This window comes from Amia ocellicauda, chromosome 16, assembly GCF_036373705.1.
Source record: "Amia ocellicauda isolate fAmiCal2 chromosome 16, fAmiCal2.hap1, whole genome shotgun sequence".
Classification (NCBI taxonomy): domain Eukaryota; kingdom Metazoa; phylum Chordata; class Actinopteri; order Amiiformes; family Amiidae; genus Amia; species Amia ocellicauda.
Window position 1 is genome coordinate 19,716,772 of NC_089865.1, and position 21,203 is coordinate 19,737,974.

Below are 21,203 nucleotides of genomic sequence, written 5' to 3' on the forward strand. Positions count from 1 at the left end.
GATTTCCCATGAAAATACACAATACTGTGGGATTCGTCTTTATCAATTAAGTTTACGTGGTGAATTTAATTTGAAAAACGTAAAAACATACAATTTCTGGAAACATACTGTCCCACTATATCCACTACATTCCAGGAAGCGTTTTTTTGTAATCAAAACCATGATCCATTCAGGGACAAGCAATGTCATCTGCTTCTATATAATTATACAAGACGAAAAAAACTGATTTTAAGACCTTTGGAAAAATGAACTTAAACATGAGGACATTTTCCTCTTTGTTTGCTGTGGTCTCTTTAATTATGCAACACTTGCAAATGAAAAAGGTGTTTAAGTAGCGGGGCTGGCCAGATATCTCGGTTTAGCTGGGACAGTCAAGGTTTTTCATGTTAAGTCGTGGTGTCCAGACATTTCTCTCAAAATCTTTATAAAAAGCAATTTTCCAAACTTCAGTATACTGTAAATAGTCAGATTACCAAGGGATAGGCTATAAAATCCTGATGTACAACTTATAAAACACAACTGAAGGCTGTAATATGTGTCCCCACAGCACTGTATGAGGCCAAATAAAAATGTGCATTAGCTGGTCACCCTTTGAAGTACATAATCCTGATTAAAGTTTTCATTTTTCACACACCAAAAATATAAATAAATAAAGGAAATCCAAGTGTAGACCTGCAAATTGAGTTCCTGTAGTAGATAAATAATGTCAAAAGTTGAGTTACAGAAATGTATTGAAATGCCACTTCATCCATTTTTTCCCCTCATTTTTATACAGGGACCAGGATTAATCAAAACTTCCACCAACTAGGGAATCGTAAATTACAAGCCTTGCCCTTGGTATTTGGTTTCCATGTGATAGAAGGAAGTATTGAAATTGTAATTTTTGACTGATGGACATATTGAAATTTCGATGTATCCAGGCAACTGCTCAGCAGCTCTGTTGGTTGGTTTGTTCATGTTTTCCTCTATCTATGAAATTGAAGATACTTTGTGAGTTTCCATAATTTCACAGTAAAGCAAACTGAAAATCTGTCAAAATGTGCAGCTCTTTCTCTTTTATTTAGGTCATGGAAAAGAACCAATAAACAGTACAAATTTACTGAAGATCTTCTTGTGGGGAAAAATAAGCTTTTGGCAGAAGCCGAAAATAAAGTGTTCACAATCATATACAAGATGAAACCACAGAACAAGAAAAGAACACTGCAAGGTGTAAATGTGTGGTGGCAACGCGGCACGAGAAGGTAGCACTTTGACCCAGTGTCACCAAGACAAAACAATGAAAAGAAACAAAACTACAATATTAACGTACACTTTTAACTCTGTGTTTACAAATATTTACAGTTCATGTGTATTTTCTTTCCACAAAAAGGTGCAATCACTGTGTAGTATAAAGATTTAGATAAGCGTTCTCGGAAATTTGTACATTAGAATGCAAAAAGAATGATTGTTCTCAGAGCCTTCAAAGGCAGGATTTATATATAAAAATGTATTTTTTCTTGGCTTTTCTATGACAGACAAATTCATATATATATATATATATATATATATATATATATATATATACATATATCAGATGTAAAAGTATATAGCCTAAAAGTGGTCAAAAACCTTTGCTTCCAACAAGCTGCAGTACAAAATATAGAAAAATGCAGTTGTAAAAAGCAGATTGCAGTCATAGAAATAGTAGCTCTAGGAAACAGACTGTTTCTCTTCTGGATTGGGTGAGAGAACTGTGGGAGAAAAGCACAGCTAAGCCGAGGTCCTTGATTTGATAAACAGAAAGCCATTACAGCTTTCACTGCTTCAGGTTAAACATTAAACAACCAAAATGCCTTCCTCACTAATCATTCTTCATCCCGTTCATGCAAATGAAAATGAGCAACAGAAGAGGAAGAGAAGAAACTGCTGGAACTGAACGCTCTATCAGAGCATTTGTGTTATAAAAATGTGTCATTACAACACTGATTGGCCTGTTAGTATTGGTAAGAGTGTTTTAAAGACAAAAAAAGGAGAATTAATACAAAACATCAACAGTAATAATACCAATAATTAAAAAAAGTAATAATTACATTTGAAAAACAACAACATAAACACTGATTCATCTTTTGGCTGAGTTGATCACAAGTTCAGGTTCCTCAGTAGGGTTCCAGTCATGGAGCAGATCTGAGATTGAGCGGCTTTCAAATTGCAAAGTCATCCTGAGCAGAGGGGCTGAAGGCCGAGGCCCTCAGGGAGTCCAGGCAGTTGACCAGGATCAGCGTGCCTGTTAGGTGTTTCCAGCGCTTGGTGATCGGGCTCTTCATCTTGTCCAGGCCCATGTGCAGCTCCTGGATCACATCGCGGTAACTGTCGCCGATCTGGGCTGCCCAGGTCAGCAGAAAATCATAGGCTGGCTTCCACATCGCCTGTGACAGGGGTCAAAAAAGTCTGTGTAAACAATGGAGTTAACTGGATGCATCATTTCCCAACACAGTACAATCCCCACTGTTGGGCTGTGTTGTGTTGAGCAACTGGAGCGTACAGAGCTGAATACAGGAGGACGTAAGCAACACAATATCTAGTGTACAAGATCAGGTTGACCAGCTAATGAAGGGCAATCTAGGTAGGTCAGACTTAACTGAAGGAAAATCATGCTTACCTCACTGTCCACCACTCCATTCTTGTCCCTGTGTGGAGCTTCATAAGCATCCATCTGCTGCTTCGACACCTTGGCCAACTTTTCCGCCAGTTCCCTCCACCGGGCAGCCACCTCCACGGCCGTAGTGAGCAGTACGAAGTCCTGGATGAGCCGGGCCACTAGGCCTTGGCAGTCCATCTTCAGTAAGGCCTGGGGAACCAAACACAAAGCCAATGTTGAGAAGTTTCGTCCAGAACTTTCTCACTTTACACATTCCAACGTTTTCCAAAACACAGAGCCCTCCCACCCCCCAACAATAAAGAAATAGTTGCATGATTCCACTCTCACACAGTACTTTTTCACCTGTGTTACAAGTATTATTTTTTTTAATCGGTATTAGGCACTGCATAGTACATAAGGTCAATCGACCAAATGTGTGTCAGCTTAATCTTGTGCTTGATGTTTTTCCTCCCATATGTTTTATCTCTGTGTGAAAGCTTTAGTAATTGAGGTCTGTTGGACAGAGACTATCCACAGACATTGTACAGAACACTACCAAACACATTAATGGAAAGGTTAAGCTGACCCAGGCTTATATGGGATGCAATACGTCGAGGCTGGGGAAGAAAATACACTGCAATGCTTAAATTAAGATGCTCAAAAGAGGAATGACATATAAACAATTGGGTAGCCTGTAGTGCAGAGGGCACACTTTGTGTAACATCTCTATTTTATGAAGCCTGTCTTGCATCTCTAAATAAAGATCTGCCCTTCAACGTGTTTACAACACACGCCATGTGTGCCGCAAGCCTTCTGCGCAAGGAAGGCTTGTCCCTCACAAGTGGCACAATCTTCAAAGACAAAACATTTGTAATTCATTCACAAATATGTGCTGCTTCACGCACATGGGCTGGAGCCAGCGTACTGCACAAGTGCCAAACGAGGAAAGCAGCGAGAGTCGGCCAGAGCTCCCATGATTGGAGAACACAAGGGCAGAGGCGGAATGAAATCCTCCCTGGTGCCGCACCTCATCGAGTTGGAAAACCAAAAAAAAGGCCAACGTCCAGAGCAACACCGGGGGATTTTGAAATGTAGCAGCTACAGGCCAGCCATATCCAGGAATTTCTGGAATGGTAGGCATGCCAGTGCCAGCAGAAAGGGATGATAGGGTTCATATCCAGTGAACATTGCCAGCAGTGATATGAGGACTGAAAACACAATGAATGTTTTGCTTCATCAAGACTAGAAAGTGGTAATTTCAGGTTACTGGTACGAGCAGTTAAATGAGAGACAGGCAGAGGGATAGAGCAATATGAAAATAAGATATCCAATGCATGGCAGTTTGAGTCATTCCAGTTATACAAATGTAAAGCTCTTCCCGTGTTTGTTACCTAAACATGAGTCTGGTCTAAATGCTTGTATAAATGTTTGTTTTTATTGCTTCATCTGTTCAAGACACCAATGGCTACAAGGATTCATGTTGTTTGTCCAACTGATATGCCTTGAACTGCACCGCAATGTAACTTGGTTTTGTTTCATCCCCAGAGTGAATTAAATTTGTGAATTTAGAGCGTCCCTACAGCTTTGGTAAAGAAATGTAAAAAAAAAAAATATATATATATATATATATATATATATATATATATATATATATATATTATTTTAGTAACCAGTTAATATATTTTTTTTACATTCTTGCTATCCTACATCCTCAGACAGCATGCACTCATAAATACCATGAACACTATGGTGAAGTTGTCAAGGTCCAATCTAGGCTCAGAATTAAAATCTGCTCAGACTAGGGTCAAAAATAAAATCACTTTTAATAAACGTGGCTCCTGAGTGGCTCCACTGGTAACTAGATTCCAAATTAATACTACATAACTAAATATAACACTATATAACACAATTTATGTTCCTGGGTAGTAAGTGTTATTTCCTAATTGCTTATGCCTCAAAAGTATAGAAAATCGCTATTACTCCCCACAAACTTTGCTTTTGTGACCAGGACAGTGATATTTTTAAATTTAACGATTTCCAATGAGAAAACGGGCAATTTTGTGTCTCTTCGTTCACATAAAGTCAGAAAAAAAAACATATGAATCCAAATTAACATTTATACTAAAGTAATACAAAAATGACTACAAAAGATTTAGAAGTGAGTAGTTTTTCAAGATTTACGATTATACTGTAACCCTAATCTGTCCTCATCTCTTTAAAAGGAGAGGAGTGGTGGTTTACAATACATATCACAAGATTTTACAAAATGAATACATGAATAAATAAAAAACGATGGAAAATGCAACTAGTGGTTTAGTTAAATCAGAGTCAGGTTCTGGAGCGAACAATTTCCAGATGGCTATATATGATGCGTATTCCGGCTTCATTTGCTTTGCAGGTGTAACAGGTGACGACTACAGAGATAATTTGAATGTTATTAACGATTCCTAATGGTGCACAGATGCAAAAGGGGGGAAAACAATATTAAAATGTTCGTTATGCTATACAATTGTTTTAGGGAGCCAGCAACTCTTTTTTTGTATCTGGACTCTTTACCAGGAGGAACAATCTACTGAAAGAGAACACCAAATAAACAGGCAGAAGACAGTCACTTAGCTAAGTAAAGAGAAGATATTGCACATAATAAAGAAAACTATTGTCACCGCAGGTCTGTGGAGCAGCCACTTACAATACTTTAATATCATGCTGTCACCATTGTGTGGTTGGCAATATTTGCTGAAGATACTGATATATTGCATTATGGGAGAGTTCTGTTTTTTCATGCATCACAAAGGTCTACCTCTGAGTAATGGATAGGGCTAATTTCTGATGTTCCTCTGAGGTGTTTCCAACCTTCCCAAATCCTACATCAGAGATTTGTACTTTAATCAGCTCAGATTTAATGTGTCTGAAGCTTCAAACCCTAAAAGAAAAGACTTATTGACTTTTTCAAACATTCAACTTCAAAAGGCCAGAGCAGTAATAATCACCACAGCAAAAAACAAAGACACATTTCGCTGCCAGCAAAACTGTTCGTTAATGTCTATAACACACAGCTTCGAAAATGAACGCCTGTGCTCTTTTATTACAGTAATAGACAGCGTTGTACCTCAGGAAGCCAAATAGAGGCTTTTGTTTGACTATTAACAATGCAAAGGAAACATCTGTTGAACTGCAGTGTTCACCCCGGTCAGCTATCCCATGTAAAACGACTATTTCAGGACGTTTTCTCTCAGGAGCAGACTGTGATGGATTGTTTAAAAATACGCTCTGGTTGTAACACAAAAGGAGATGTTTTTATAAGGTTACAAAGTTGACTTGTTGTATTTTTGATTATTATTATTATTATTTCCCTCTCATCCTTTAGAGGTTTATAGCATTCCAGGCACAAAACAGACACGGCCATTCGATGTGCAAATTGTGACCACTACATGGAAATGAAAGGCCGGCGATAGGAAACAATTTGTTCCCAGTATCTCTCCGGTGTGCTCAGCCTGATTGTGGTCTCGTCACTCGGGCACGTTCCCTGCAAACCTTGCTCCAGTTCCTTCAAATTCTCAGGTTGCTAAATCCTTAAATAACCCAAACAACACAGGGAAGCATGAACGCATTTATAATATGCCTTATGTAAAAAAACAGATGATCACAAACCCGCTTAAAATACTCGCTCAGCTTTTCCAGCTACTGCCTATTAGGCTGTTCACCTTTATGTGCTGTGTGCGCATTTTCAATTTTAATTCTTGGTTATAATCTGGCTTTAAACGCTGCTGTTATGCAACAGGCTTTGTTCGTGCCGTAGCTGCTGTTATGCCTCCCCGAGTGGAATAAGCTGGAATCTCAATGGCCTTCCTACCACCTGGGAGAATAAAAGGAAAAGCCCTCCATTTCAAAACAATTTCTCCAGTTGCTAGGAGCAATGCTTTCATTTAGGCGAAGTCCTACCTCTCCTGTTTAGCCACTGCTGCCTAATGTTGTATTCATTGACGAGCCAGAGAAAACGCAGGTATGATATTCAGCAATGGCTGGGGGGAGGTGGCTTTTATGTATTATTCAAGCTCTTTTGATGTAATGTCACCTCTGCCTTCCATGAGACAGCATTGTGAATCTCCTTCACATTTATACAAATTTTGAAAGCCAAAGCTTTTTGCTCCAGTGGTTGTACAACGTAATTCAGATTCATATATAGCGCCTTTGGACAGGATTGATCTCAAAGTACTTTACAATGTCACAATATCAAGCACTATCTAAAGCAAGTTAGACTTTATCTGGGATTTAAAAACTGAAATCATTTTTAGATTCTCTGGTAGCAAAAAGACTCGTCACCCACTGTTTTCAACCAGACTCAATGTTGGCAATGTTGTCAGTGAAGAAAACACCCAGGAGTATAGGAGGATAACAGTACTGCTATAAAAGCAAGAGTTAAGCCAGGCAAAGCTTTGCAAGTGAATAAAAGAGTTTTCAAATCAATACGCAAAAGCAAGCAGGAGTTTGTGCAATTAAGGTAGGACTCAGGGAATGTGTTCTCTCAATTTAGTTTTGGTAAGCAGCAATCCAGTGGTAGAATACTGAGCTAACTGCAGTTTATAAACTGAACATGTAGACAGAGAAGTGAGAAAGTGAGAAAACTAAAGCATGAGCAAAGACAGCTAGAAATAAATAATAATAATAATAATAATAATAATAATAATAATAATAATAATAATAATAATAATAATAATAATAATAAAATCAGTAACAAACCTTTCAATGAAGCAAAAATCCTTAAAATGCTACAGAACAGAAGATTATTTGCTTCATATTCAAAAGGGGTAAAAAAAAGGCTTGGTCGCAAAAGTAATTTCTAAAATCTCATTCGGGTCACCTAATAAACTCTCTTTCAAAGGGTATATAAAAAGCATCATCTTCTCTCTTTGTGCACCTTGGAATATATAAATGAAGCAATTCAGTTACCTAAATCAGGCTACAAAAGCATGCTGTGTTTTCTATTTTTCACAGAAAGTCAGCTCAGATTCAGTCTGGCACTGAAGGAGCATTAAAAACATACATACTTAGAAAGAAATAAGAAATGTGTATATTTTTTAAGTTTAGACACTGTGCCAGTGCAGAACAATTTAAACAGCGTCAACCTCATCAATATGTATATTTATAATTATGTGTTCTATTAAAATGACAATCATATAAAAGACATAACTTATTGTTATTATTATTAACTTTATTATTATTATTATTATGTAACTGATATGCAAGATTTTGAACATTTAAGAGTAAATCATATAAAACTGTAAAGCAGAAATGTAAATTCTTAAGAATTAAAGAAGCATCCTAGCAACATTTTCCTAGTTATTTTCCATAGCGATGACTTCAATACTAGAATTCAGGTTAAACAATTTACTTCCAGGGCTGAACCAAGAGATTTTATAAATAGCATCTTTATTTAGCAACAAAGAGATTTCTATTAAATAATGCATGCCAGCAGAAGGCTAGCTTGATAGCTGTAGGTGTGTTATTGAAGAATTTCGACTCTTCCCTAGTTTGTGTAAGAGTAAAGAAACGAAATAAAAAAAATACAAATCAGATTTAGTATTCTCTCTAAGGGCTCCATTCTTTCCTGCCATTTATCCCTGAACTAGAAAAAAGTATCCCAGCGCTGCCCGGACTGCCAATCTGATCAGTGTGGCAGTGCTGAGTCAGGCTTCCCATTAATAGTGTCAAAAAGTCTAAAAATAAACTCTGTATGTCCACCCATTTGGATAGGCCTCATTTTTACCATCTGTCACAGTTGACAGATGAGTCTGCTACGACTGCTCCCCGGTTCTCTGGGAGAGTTCATTCATACGGTGCTCTGAATTCTGGGTAAACCGCATCTGCTACGATAGTTAAAGTGTATACATAAACAGACGGGGATTCGGCCAATCAACGACTTTGCTGAACGACAGACAGTATGTTACTAATACAGTGACTGTACATATACACTACAAACATATTTGCAGACTTTACAGGAAGATACCAACATCCTTTTTGTAGTTTTATATTTTATTATTGATATGTTATCTATTGTCTAAGATGACTATGCCAATCCACAGGTGAATAATACAAAACTTGTCATTTCACAGTTACAATAAAACATCTTCTTATTGTAATGTCAAAATATTTGGAAGGGAAATACCACTACAGATAACAAGACACTTGTGTTTTTGTTTTTGGCTGCAAGCGGTTTTTTTTTTTAGCTTGGAAAACAAATTCTCCAACCAGTTGCACATGAAATACAAATATCATATTTTGAGGACACCTGTTCAAACATATATATAAATAGACTGAACAACAAACCCAGGAAACTGAACATGTTCCACTTCAACACTGTTTTACAACACTGCCAACCAAACAGGGGGTTCAGGGATAGATTTGGCCATTGTTACAAGTAGAAAAGCTATTTGTTCAGCATAAATGAATATGTGGCAAGCCTGTAAAAGATCTGTGTATGACCTATCTTTTACAGTCAATTCTGTCTTCAGGGAATAGAGTACATCATGTTCACAATGCTCCCTTTGTTAAAACCGTAAACATAATGAAACAGGCAGCATGTCCAAAAGGTTCAGCTTTATTAAATTAGGTTTACAGTGGAATAAAACATTACATTATCTAAAAGTACAATATCCTTTGGCAAAGAATACACACATTCACCTTGTTAACGAGTTTAAAGTGCCAAGCCTTTTTAGAAACCAGCTCTAAGAATATGCAATGCCCATATCTTCCTGAATTAATAATAATAATAATAATAATAATAATAATAATAATAATAATAATAATAAAACAGTTTTCATTCAAACTGAGGTTAAAAGGACTGAAAAAAATATCTGAAAATGCACCTAACAGTCAGAATCTCATCAGTGTAAAAGCCCAATATCAGTAAGGCATTTTAATAGCCCTTTAAATGGCTTCCTCAATTAAGTGTTCAATATTACTCAATTTTCTCTCCCCAATCAATTTCTACCCTGAGAACTGCTGTTATAATGCATCTATATCGTGCAGTACAGAATGCGCTTGATTCGGATCTTTGCTGTTCCCCTTGACGATATTAAAACCAATATGACCTGTAATAGTGCGCTGTTACTTCTCCATCAAGGTTTAATGATTGACTGTGGGATTTATGAATAGACCCTGATTACATGAAATGAAATCATCCAAAACAGACAGTTCCTTCCTTCGGAAACGTATCACCGCCTGAAATGTGCCCACGGAGAAACCTGCGCCAGCTGAAACAACATCAATTGTTGGGCCCACACAATAGCATGTAGGTACAAGTAATTAGACCATCTCAGCAGTGGCGTATTTCAAAAATAGCTTTCATTTGAATCGGGTTTTGCTTCAGAGAGGCACTCTTCATGTTTGCTGCAGACTTTAAAAGAATTTTCAGAGCTGCAAGTACAGAGAACAAACACAAAACTTGCATCCCTTTCCCCCCCATGATTTCTGTGCATACAGTGTAAATCATACTGAGGAAATGGCTCACATTACTTTCTGTAAGTGCTAATAACGTCACGCCATTAGCATACAGCTGGACCTATGCACCATAAGCTGCATTAAAAGGGATAATTGATATATTTATTTTAGGGTCATTTCATTAAGCTTTAGTTACACCCTGATTTATGTCTTATTGTAGGTGCTACGTGCTGTTCTCTAATGTTGCGGTTTAGATTATTAGCTGCCATGGTAGCTAAATGCTGATGCAAAATAATGTTTCTGGGGAGTGGGGGCTGGCTGTGAACACATGATATGTACAAGTGTTTCTTCAGCTCACTTATTTACCAGTTTATTCTACACGGGCCTGTTTCCCTTTCTTTGTTTTATTTTTTAAGTAACACAACATGCCATTTTGACGTGGGTAAGAATGGTACAATGGCTTTCCCATACTCAGTGCTCTGTCACCAATGCAGAAGAATAGCCTGACTGGGAGTTTGAATATCGATTCTTACAAGTCCTTATCACAGCACTGTCTAAAAGGATAAATGGGCAGCTGCATTTTGTTCTGTTCACTAAAGTGACTGATAACCCACATCCCCCAACATATGTCCAGTCCCATACATCAACTACTTTTAATAACAAAAGAATAGAACGACTTGTTGCCTGAAAATCAAGGATGACACATAAAAGTTACAGATTGAATGCATTGTTGTTGCATTTAATCTCCCGCCCTCCACCATCTTAGAAACACAAGTGACCTTCCTGACAAGAGACAAATGGGAAACTAAATGACAGCAGAGGTGTGAAAACTCCCCTGTCTGTATCCGAGTGAACCCCTGCGATAACTGATGGATTTCTATATCAGCAAATATATTTCCTATCCTCCATAACATCTGAAGATGAAAAAAACAGCTGCAGTGGAAAGCAATACAAATACATAATTCTGACCCTCGTGTTCTTTCAGCACAGAAGAATCATCTCAGTGGTGGTGGTGTTTTTTTTTAGATCACTTAATTCTGCTGCTGAATTTAAGATTAAGATGGCCTTGTCCTAAACCAGCGGGAGTCCAAATGAAGATAAGAGTCGGCTGAAGAACCTATTTCAAGGGTAATTCGCACACAACACGAATAAAGGCTGATAAAGGCTGACCGACATGGGTGGAATGAAGATGTGTCTATTAGGTCCTATCGAAGACCATGATGGGCCAAATATATGTTTTGCTCCTTTAACTGACAGAACGATAACTTATTAAATGCTACGTATACAGGGTTAGTGACTATCAGATCAATTGCAGGCTAGTCTTGGACAAAATAAACTGGACTCACAGGGGGAATAAATGACTGGCCGGGGATTTATGTATCCTACGTGTCCTACATCTTTCAAGGGCTTTCCCACAAACCAGCAACGGGGGTTATTTACCAAGTCAAAAGTATCTTTTTTCAAATAATCCAAGGTAATGTTATCAGGTCAGTAGGTAGGTTGTAGTCTAAAACATCAAACACTCCACAGATAAGCTGAAGCTATTATCATTTTGAACATACCTTTTGCACCCGGGCCTGCTCATAAGGGAGAAAAACAGTACTAGTACGGTATGGCTCATATTTATAATGAACTAAAGGTAATCTGTTTAATCAAACAAACAAGAAAAGCTGTTGAACAGAGGAATTATTCAGTATTATAATAATACTAAATAGTACATGACATCATGGGAAGAAGATAATTAATTATTTGGAATTATTGTTAATGATCACAATCATGTCTTTAAATCTGACACCAATTTCTGTGCAAAAATGTGACTTCTAAAAAATGTATCGTCAGACTCAATCCAAACCTTCAATTTAAATACTTTAATTTTATGAGGATTTATGAGGTGTCCTACTGCTGTCAAAACTGGTATCACTTTCACAAAATTGCTTTTCTTTCATTCTCGTTTGTTCCCCCGTTTAGATGTTTTAATATGCTGAATTACTGGCTTAGCAGTGACAAAACTGAAGTGAAGGTATACACATAAAGATCAGGATGTGAAGGGCTAAACCAAATCAAAACGTTGACCGACCCACGAAACATATATTACAAACTCATATCCTGTTGTGTTTTGATTTATAAATAGTAGAAAGTGGCTTCTGACAACTTAAAACACAATACGATAGAGGTTTGTACGTTGCAATTCGTGGCAAGGTCAAAGTCTTGATTTGGTTTAGCTCTAAGTCCTTTCCCTGCTGGTTTCATTCATGTCTGTGCCACATGTCAGCTGAGGCTAAGAGTTCCCAACAGCCACGTATAATTGGCGTAGTTCCGCTAGAGTCAGGAGAAATGTATTTAGCCGGGGGGTCCGCGGATTGCCCTGTCACACTAAACCCCAGACAGGATGTTATCACTGGGACTAGATCATTTGCATTCTGGCTGTACAGTTTCAAATAAATAAAATAAAATCAGAATAGCTACACGTTGTTTTAAAAGGAGGTGTGTTATCCTCGCACAATAACAGTGGAGACTGGAGAGGAGCAATTGCCAGTTCCAAAGTAGGCCATTAAAGAGACAAATCACTGCAGAATGCATTTTTTTTCTTTCTTTCAATCTGCCATCAGTACTCCATTGACAAAGGATCAGGCACAAAGACTTAAATAATACAAAATTACAGGACTAAGTCATTCTCTTTTGTGTAGGGCAGATCTGTGATCGCTTTGATTTTTTATACTGTCATACCTTCATTTTTTATTAATATTTTTATGGTCTGACACAACTGGGTAAAGTTCTTTGTGTTTTGTTTCTGATTGCATATCTGTCTTTATTAAAAATGAAATTATAAAAACAGCAGAGAAAAATATGCTGCAGTAGAGTAAATCAGTAGAAAGGGATGATGTATGTATTAATAAATGCAAGGCTAATTATACATATACATATACATATACATGATACAATATGCATGGATTTAACTCACATCTCCTGGAAAGTCAGTCTAGTAATGCATTAGAAATACAACTGATATTTAATAATAATATTATTCTCATCTCTCCATAGATATAGGTCAAATCCTCCCCCCATTTATTGAAATGGAAATGCACGGCGCATCGTGGTGTAGAATATATCAACTTGAGAGAGTTTATATTGTATAGTAAAGTACAGTGCTAAAATCAGATACAAATTGCAAATAAATGTCTGTTTCATTTCTTTTGAAAGCCCCCTTGGCAATTGGGAGTTTAGATACTTATAATTTAACAAGTTAGGTCCAGTATGTGCTTACACTTCACAATTCGGCATAGTAATAGTCATATTAAACCCTAAGATATGCTTGGTTGATATGAAATACAACTTAAATGAAATAAATTTCTGTGCCACTCCACTGAGCTTCAGCCAACTGAATAAAAAACAAACAAGCAACCAAACATTTGATTGATATTGCAACACCTGGTATAACCTACATACCATAAAATGAAGCTACTTAAAAATAAAAGTGTATGTGCTCTCCACCCCTCCAAGCTATGAGAAAAAACCCAACAAAAGTCCCCTACTATACATCCCCCTTTGCAAGGATTGTCATTTGTTGCCCAGAAACAGTAAGCATATGCCTTTTGTCTATTTAAAACTTGTTGAAAAAGTACTACCCCAGTCACAGAATCACACTATCCTCTCACACCAAGGAGCTAAAGCTATCTGTGTTTTATTCCAATGCAGAGAGTAGTCAATAAATCCTTCCTGTCTCCTCCAATGACACTCACACAAACACAAATTGGAGGTTAGGTTTCAAAGAGAAAAGCTACCCGAGGATAGTCATAAATACTGCTGATGTCCTGTAACACTGGACCGTTTATTTGTTCTATGTACATTTATATTAAACATAATAAACCTCACTTTGCTACACCTTTTCTAGAAAAATAACACTTCCCATGCTTTTATGAGGAATGAACTTATATTTGTAGTTTAGTGTGAACAACTGATAAAACATCCCTTTGCGTAGCCCCTGCTTATTTGAAGTGTATTTCTCCCACCACCAATACTTTACATCTATAAATACTTACAAACACTGTGTTTAAAACTACATGCAAATTATAGCTTTTGCAAACTGTCCAGTTTACTCAAGGGCCCCTTTAAACAGTGATCCTTCATTCTTCACTTAGTGATTATTCTTGGTTTGGTGCAAAACACGATTCTTGATTCCTTCTTCAGATATTTCACTGTCAACACTAAAAAAGGAAACTGCACGTTTTTAAACTAAGAAGCTGGAGACCTAAAGGTATATTTATACACACTTTTCAATTGCATTGTTTTCTGTATTCTTTTATTCTCACAGTTAGTAATAGCACTCCGTTTTTTTTTTTTTATAAACCCTCGTTACCCTAACCGTAGGCAATTCCACACAAGATCAAAAGATCTAAATTTACCAGACACTAAAATAAGATAAAATAACTACATTGTGAACTGGAAGCGCACTAATGTGGTATTATTATGCAGTCCTCAATCTGTTTTTAGTTGTGTTAATTGGACAGTGTGGTCATTCACCTATAATCCCCACCTGTAATCCAAATGTCAGATTCACAGTGTGGAGAATAAAACATGACATGAAGTATGTAAAATACATATTTGGTCATGGATTTGATAACTGAAACATTGAATGCTTGGTGTTTTACTTTTGTCAAGATGTTTTATTCGCTTCTCAGAAAGAAATCAACTAAAGGAGTCACATGCATCTAATTCAATATCCCATGTTGTCTCAAATTGACAGTCACAGATCATCTGAGAAGCTTATTATTTGTACTATCTGAGTTTCTCAACACCAGGCTCTTAGTGAACACAAGTAATCAAAAAGATCACCGTTAAATCGTATCGAAACTGCATTGAAAATGAGCAGACCTGGGAACATCTACTTTCAAGTTTAAGATTGACCATAGTTTTCTGTTCAATAGAGAACAAAAATAAATACATAAAATAAAAACTATGAGCTAATATTCCAAATGGTATTAATTTAATACATGTTTCATAAAAAACATATTTGCTCACAGAGACACGCAGAAACCGCACACACACACACACTCATATATATATATATATATATATTTAAAGAACAAAAGAGAGAGAGAGGGAGAGACAATGAAGCTTAATCTACGATCTCCTTCAGTTAATATTGTAGAGCTGGGATTCTGCCAAAACATCCTTTTATGCTTCACAACTCTCTCCAACACTGTAAACTTGACTTTCATGCAGGGCTTATTAACTTCAATCTCAACAGAATTAGGTTGGTGGACCATAGCTGGCAGCGACCATAGTTTAGTAATGACTAGTGTCAATTGTTTCCAGAACTGTTTCAAAAATCCTCAAAGGCCTGAATAATTTACCAATTTGAAAACACACACACGCACATGCACGCACACACACACTGACACTTACAGTCATGAGTTCCTTCTGAAACGACTTCTTCTCTTTGTTTTCTGCGTTATTGCAATCTTCCTTCAGCTTCTCTAGTACAGAAGCCACTCTTTCCGGCTCGCTGTCCAGATCTGCCCGGCAGAAGTAGGACAATGGCAAATTGGTGTACCCCAGGGCATCTGAAAATGCTCTCCAACTCCCTATGTTCTCCATCAGAATTGTCCGCACTGACGCATAGATATATGTTAAGAACTTGCAAGGCTTTAAAATCTGTTCTAATAACGCTGTAGTCGTGAGATCAGGGCCACAGAAAAAGGTAGGTTTGACTTTTCCTACCACCAGTACGTTTTTGGCATGGACAAGCCCTGTCTTGCCTTGATAGTAACCAATATACCACTCTTTGGTCCACAGTTGGCCTTTTAGTTTGATTTTCTCCTCGCTGAGCAATGCGATCACATCTCCTTTCTTGTACTCCAAGAGGTACTGGTTCTTGTTTTGCCTCACCACTGTTTTGAGCAGCTTGCCATATTTTAAACTATTAATGTAACGATCCTGAAACACTGGGTATTTAGTTGTGATGGCAAGTGGCGACAAAATGATCTTCCCCACTTCCTTTTTCTTCAGGAACCTCCTTTGCCCAGTGGTCCGTACCCCTGTTTTGGGAGGAGGCTGAGGGGTCTGGACACAAAACTGTGCCAGAATGACTTCCTGGTCATCTTTGACCTGTACCCGAAGAGTGAAATCTGAGATATCCTCTGCATTACGGGAAGCGATAACATAAATGAGGCGGCTCACTTTGCCTAATTTAATCTGGAACCCCCGTACAATCCGGGCCTGTTCACTTGCCTTGACTTCGTAGTTGGACATATTGGAGTACATTCCAATTTGTAAATCCTGAGGTCTTCCTAAAACAAACTGGTGTTTACCCCAGAGCTGGAGCGCCACTGGTGGTGAACTCTGTGCCTGCTTTCCTACCTCACTCACCAACAACGTTTTTGGTGCGCAGTCATGGCCAAAAATGGCCACTACGGTTTTGAATGAGGGATGAATATGTTTAGGCCCATATACCCCAAGTGTGACTTTCTTAACAACATGATTCCACACCGTTGAGGGCAGAGAGACATGCTGTGCCTGCACTATCACTGCCACATACATACAGGGCTCTAGATTGTCCAATTGAACCTGCACTGTGTCCCCATATATGTACGCCTGTGGAATAGGGGCATAAGGCCCTTCTTTGCAGTCACTCCGGACACATACTATCTCAGCTGTGTTTCGGCTCTCCTTTTTCACCTCCACTGAGACTTTCATCTCCAAGGTGATGAAGGTCTTGATCTCCATGTTACTCAGTTTAATTTCCACCACCGGGCTCACTGTGGAGATTTTGTCATTATTGAGCTCCAGTGGTGGATCCAAGAGGGCTTTCATGGAGATCTGCTGGGTGTCCCCAGGTGCCACATGGCCCTCAGGAACATGAATACTGATGTTGGTGTCTGGCAGTTGGACTGCTCCACCACAGCTGTCTAGCTTGCACACTATGTTGGTCTCCACCGGCTGCGTCTGCCCCCAGCCTGGACTCTGCCCCAGAGAATCTAAGTCATGACAAGACCGTGCAAGCTTCCTATGGTTCAACCAAGCAGTCCGAAAGTCCTCCCTACTCTGAAACTGCTCTGGGGCAGGGGCCTTTAAACCCGAAAAGAAGCCAGAGGAACCTGTGGGAGCATTTGACTGGGCCTGAAGGATGGAAAGCTCTGATAAACTATATGAACGCTTGCTCCTGAAAAAAGGGTTGTCCCGTCTGAGTGTCTGGTTCACCTCTAGCTTGGGACTGGAGGGGGCAAAATCAAAAAAGTTGTTGGTGAAGCTGTTATTGGTGGACGAATCAGTGGCTGGCATAGGTGGTGCGATAGAATCAAAGAGCAGCAAATCCACGGTGTTCCTCACAGTCTTGTCATCAGTATTCTGATCTAAAGTTGTTTGCAAAGCCCCATTGAGAAAGGGATTTGTGGAGGACCGGTTCGTGAAGGGATTGTTGTCACTGGGCTTTGTGGGCTTTAGGACAACTCCCGTCCATTCTCCAAGGAGGTCCAGCTCCTTGGCTCCCTCGTCGGCACTGTCCCCAATGTTGTCGATCATCCCGCTGTCGCTGAGAGACGAATTCCGATGGTTTATTGGCTGGACGTAGGCGGCAGGGATGTACCCCATTTCTGTATTGTTGTGGGCATACCACCACTCTCCCCCCGAGGTGTCGAGCACAAACAGACGATCACCTTTGGAGAACTTGAGTGTGGTGAAACTGGTCGGACAGTAATCCTTGATGGCAACAACCTCACGTGCAGTCCCAAAAGAGGAGGCATTGTCCAGCCTCAAGGCACTTGGAGAAGGCACTGTGAACACAAAAGAATAAACATGGTCATTAAGTGGGCAGGTTTGACGTGTCATACTTGGTTAAAAGCCTAGAAAGGTTTCCTGTAGGCTATTTGCACTTTACCTGACCCACGTGATTGGTGGATTTGCTTTTCTAATACTATATCAAAGAAGAAATGTGTACTATAGCCAGCTTTTAACATTTACATTATGTTCTTTGTGTTTATATGACAACATGGATGGATGGATGGATGAAATTACCTTTGACATCAGTGAGGGTTGACTCGGACACTCCTTCACTCAGGTCTATGAGTGTCCCTTCTGATTTACAGCGAGGGAGCACGTTGTTATTGTTTGAAGCGCGGATTCTATGGGCAGCCATGTTGGTTCCTTTCCGGCGAGACTATTCTTCCATCTCCATGACAGAGACCGTCATCGGAAGCCCTGCATGTTATCTAAGGAAACGAAAGCAGAAAGAAAAAAAAAGAAAAAAACATCAGCAGCAGACAAAACTAGTCTCATTATAAAAGCCCTCCATATAGTGTTAAACCTACTGAAGCAGCCTGTAATCTGATTGTGAAAACAATTAAGACAAAACACTCTACACAGATTAAATATAAAGTATGTGTGGCTAATCTTTCTGCAGTCTCACACGTGGTGTTTTGTAAAGACAGAACTTGACACTTACATTTACAGCACACAAAATGTTGTTGTTTTGCCAATAATCCTACAAACAAAATACAAAACAAATACATAAAACATATGGGCTCTTGGGCACCTTGACTATTTTGGAACAGACTTGTTTCACATGCAATACATCTATAAATAAAGGAAGCATACACACAAACATTAGTTAATTGAACACTGTAATTGTTACTGCCAGTGTGTCATTAAATTTATAAGGAATAAATTAGGAAACAATGGTAAAGGTTTGACTGAAAATGTCAATGGTGTTGACAAATAAATACTATGCTTTTGAATACTGAATATCTTTTGTAATTTCTTCAATTTTGTATTGTCATACCATAATCCTAAAACAAGAGGCAACATTTTAGGTAATTGCAAGTGCTTGTGCCCTAAGAAAATACACTTTTTGGAAACAGATGTAACACAAACCCACCAGATATAGTGGTGTTACAATCTTTGGAAGAAACTGTATATGCATATCATAGTATAGGTTAAGGAAAATAGCTTAGAGTTTGTACTGCTTGTTTTTAATTCTTGAACTGATCATTTTTGTTGTAACGCAGAAAATATGTTTACTTCATGAACCAAGGGAAGTCCTATGAATCATCCTGCAACTTTATATGCTAGTTACAATTTGAAGGCGTTGTAGATTACAGATTTGAGCATCTCAGCAGTGCTAAACAAGGAAAGTGAAGTAGAACCTTGTACAGTCATGCCACATACTGCTACAACAGTTATTTACACAAGACCAACCAACTCCTGTATTTTGAAGTTTGATTGGGAACAGGCGAGGTTTTAAAAGCATGCTGTGACAAGATTTGTGCTTGGAAGCATCAATAGCTGGAGGCAAAGTAAATTAAATACCTGTCAAACATGCACACTCAAGAGAATTGTATGGATTAAATAAACCTATTTTTCCTTTTTCCCTTGCCTGCTATGTTTATGAGATAAACTGTTAATTGTTCATTTTTGCTGTACATTTAAAACATTCATTATGAAAGCTAACAAACACACACACACGTCAGTGCTGCAAAAACCCTGTATCTTGGATTCCCTTAAACTGTGTCAAAATAAATTATATACAATTTAAAGCTGTCTTCATTATGATAATGATCAAATATGGTGGAAAATATGAATAAAAACGAAATGTGTGAATGAGTGAATTAAAAAGTCTCTAAAATGTTTTATTGTCAAATTAGAAGGAAGACACCAGACACTAAGCTTATTTTAGAGACACATACGCAATGCATTTCTTAAATCTCTCTTGTTCTGATGACAAAAGCCACTTACACACTACATGGGTTACTATAATGTTAACCAATTAAACAAACATTTTCAATTTTCTGGCAGCGCTCCACACTTTATTAACTTGCACTCAGTAAATAGTTTTGTATACAAAAATTAAAATAAATTAATTAACCTACAAGCATTCACAGCTAATTTATATTAATATTTTTTTTTCATTTCCTCTCTTCATGTTTTAAAATAATACAGCTAGGCTAGTGAATGTACCAGGGAGTTGTCTATGTTTGATCTCATTGGCTTCCTCACTTTTATGACTTCTGTTGAAAATGGTTCCACATTAAACACCATGCTGCCCAGCACCCTCCCTGGGACACATTCTGCTAGAACATCTGCACATAAAATAAAGATTTAAGCTTCTTGTGCAAGGCACTCTGACATGTGGTGAGAATGGCACTAAAACCAGTCTGTGTGAACAACAGAGACAGTGGTTGTTGTTCATTGGACTTCCATACCTTGGTTCATGCCATTGTATTACCCCAAAATTAATAGTTGTTCCAGAAGGAAGTGGTCTGATTAATTACCCAGAAATAAGGGATTCAACATGGATGAGATTAAGCTGTCATCAGCAGAAAACCAACAACAGGAGGTGCACACTCGAGATAATATATTAATCAAAACTTGCTTTATTATCAGTTATTCAGAAGAATACACTGTAATGGCTGAAGACCTACTGTGAGGCTTCATGGGACCCCCCAGTCTCAGTGGCCCATCGAACAAAGAACAGAATCTGGTGGTTAGGAACACGCTCAGAGAAGAATGTCAGGCATTTTCTATGAATGATAGAGATATAGGCTGTATTCCATCTCACCAGTTACAGATTAGACTGCAAGATGACATTCCAGTGAGGACAACGTGTATATCCATTCCCAAGCCATTACAAAAGGAGGTCAAGGAGTACCTTGAGGATTTGCTGAATCGGGGGTGGATCACCAAATCTAAGTCATCATATTCTTCTCCAATTGTTTGCGTCTGGAAGAAAGATGGAAGTCTGCGATTATGCTGTGAGTTCCAGGTCCAGATTGCCATCCTATGCCCCGCATTCAAGATATGCTAGACAGCTTGACAGGGAGCTCCTGGTTTTCATTGATCGACCAGGGTAAGCCATACTACCAGGGTTCTCTGGAGGAGAAAAGCTGACCATTGACAGCTTTCATAACTCCATGGGGACTGTACAAGTGGGTCCGAATCCACTTCAGTCTCATTTCTGCCCCTGCCAAGCTTCCAGAGAAGTATGGAGGCTATGAGATGAGCTATGCCAACCATATCTTGATGACAACTCCATAGTAAGTCATTTAAAAACCATGTAAATGCTATGTGCACAGTCTTACATCGTTACCAACAGCATGGGATCAAGCTGACAACAAAGAAGTGTGATATTTTCTAGCGGCGGGTTAGATTCCTT

The 21,203-nt window shown here is 38.4% G+C and overlaps 1 protein-coding gene across 1 annotated transcript in view; it reads right to left on the minus strand.

The window, feature by feature from the left end:
• Positions 1–1,032: 1,032 nt before the first annotated feature.
• Positions 1,033–21,203, minus strand: part of LOC136711524 (SH3 domain-binding protein 4-A) — a 40,502-nt gene continuing 20,331 nt past the window's right edge. The window contains exons 2-5 of the mRNA XM_066687846.1: positions 18,071–18,264; positions 15,464–17,829; positions 2,639–2,827; positions 1,033–2,405 (exon numbers count right to left, since the gene is read on the minus strand). Coding sequence (XP_066543943.1) covers positions 2,181–2,405; positions 2,639–2,827; positions 15,464–17,829; positions 18,071–18,191 — 2,901 coding nt within the window. The 5' untranslated portion in view covers positions 18,192–18,264 and the 3' untranslated portion in view covers positions 1,033–2,180. The remainder of the gene's footprint in view (positions 2,406–2,638; positions 2,828–15,463; positions 17,830–18,070; positions 18,265–21,203) is intronic.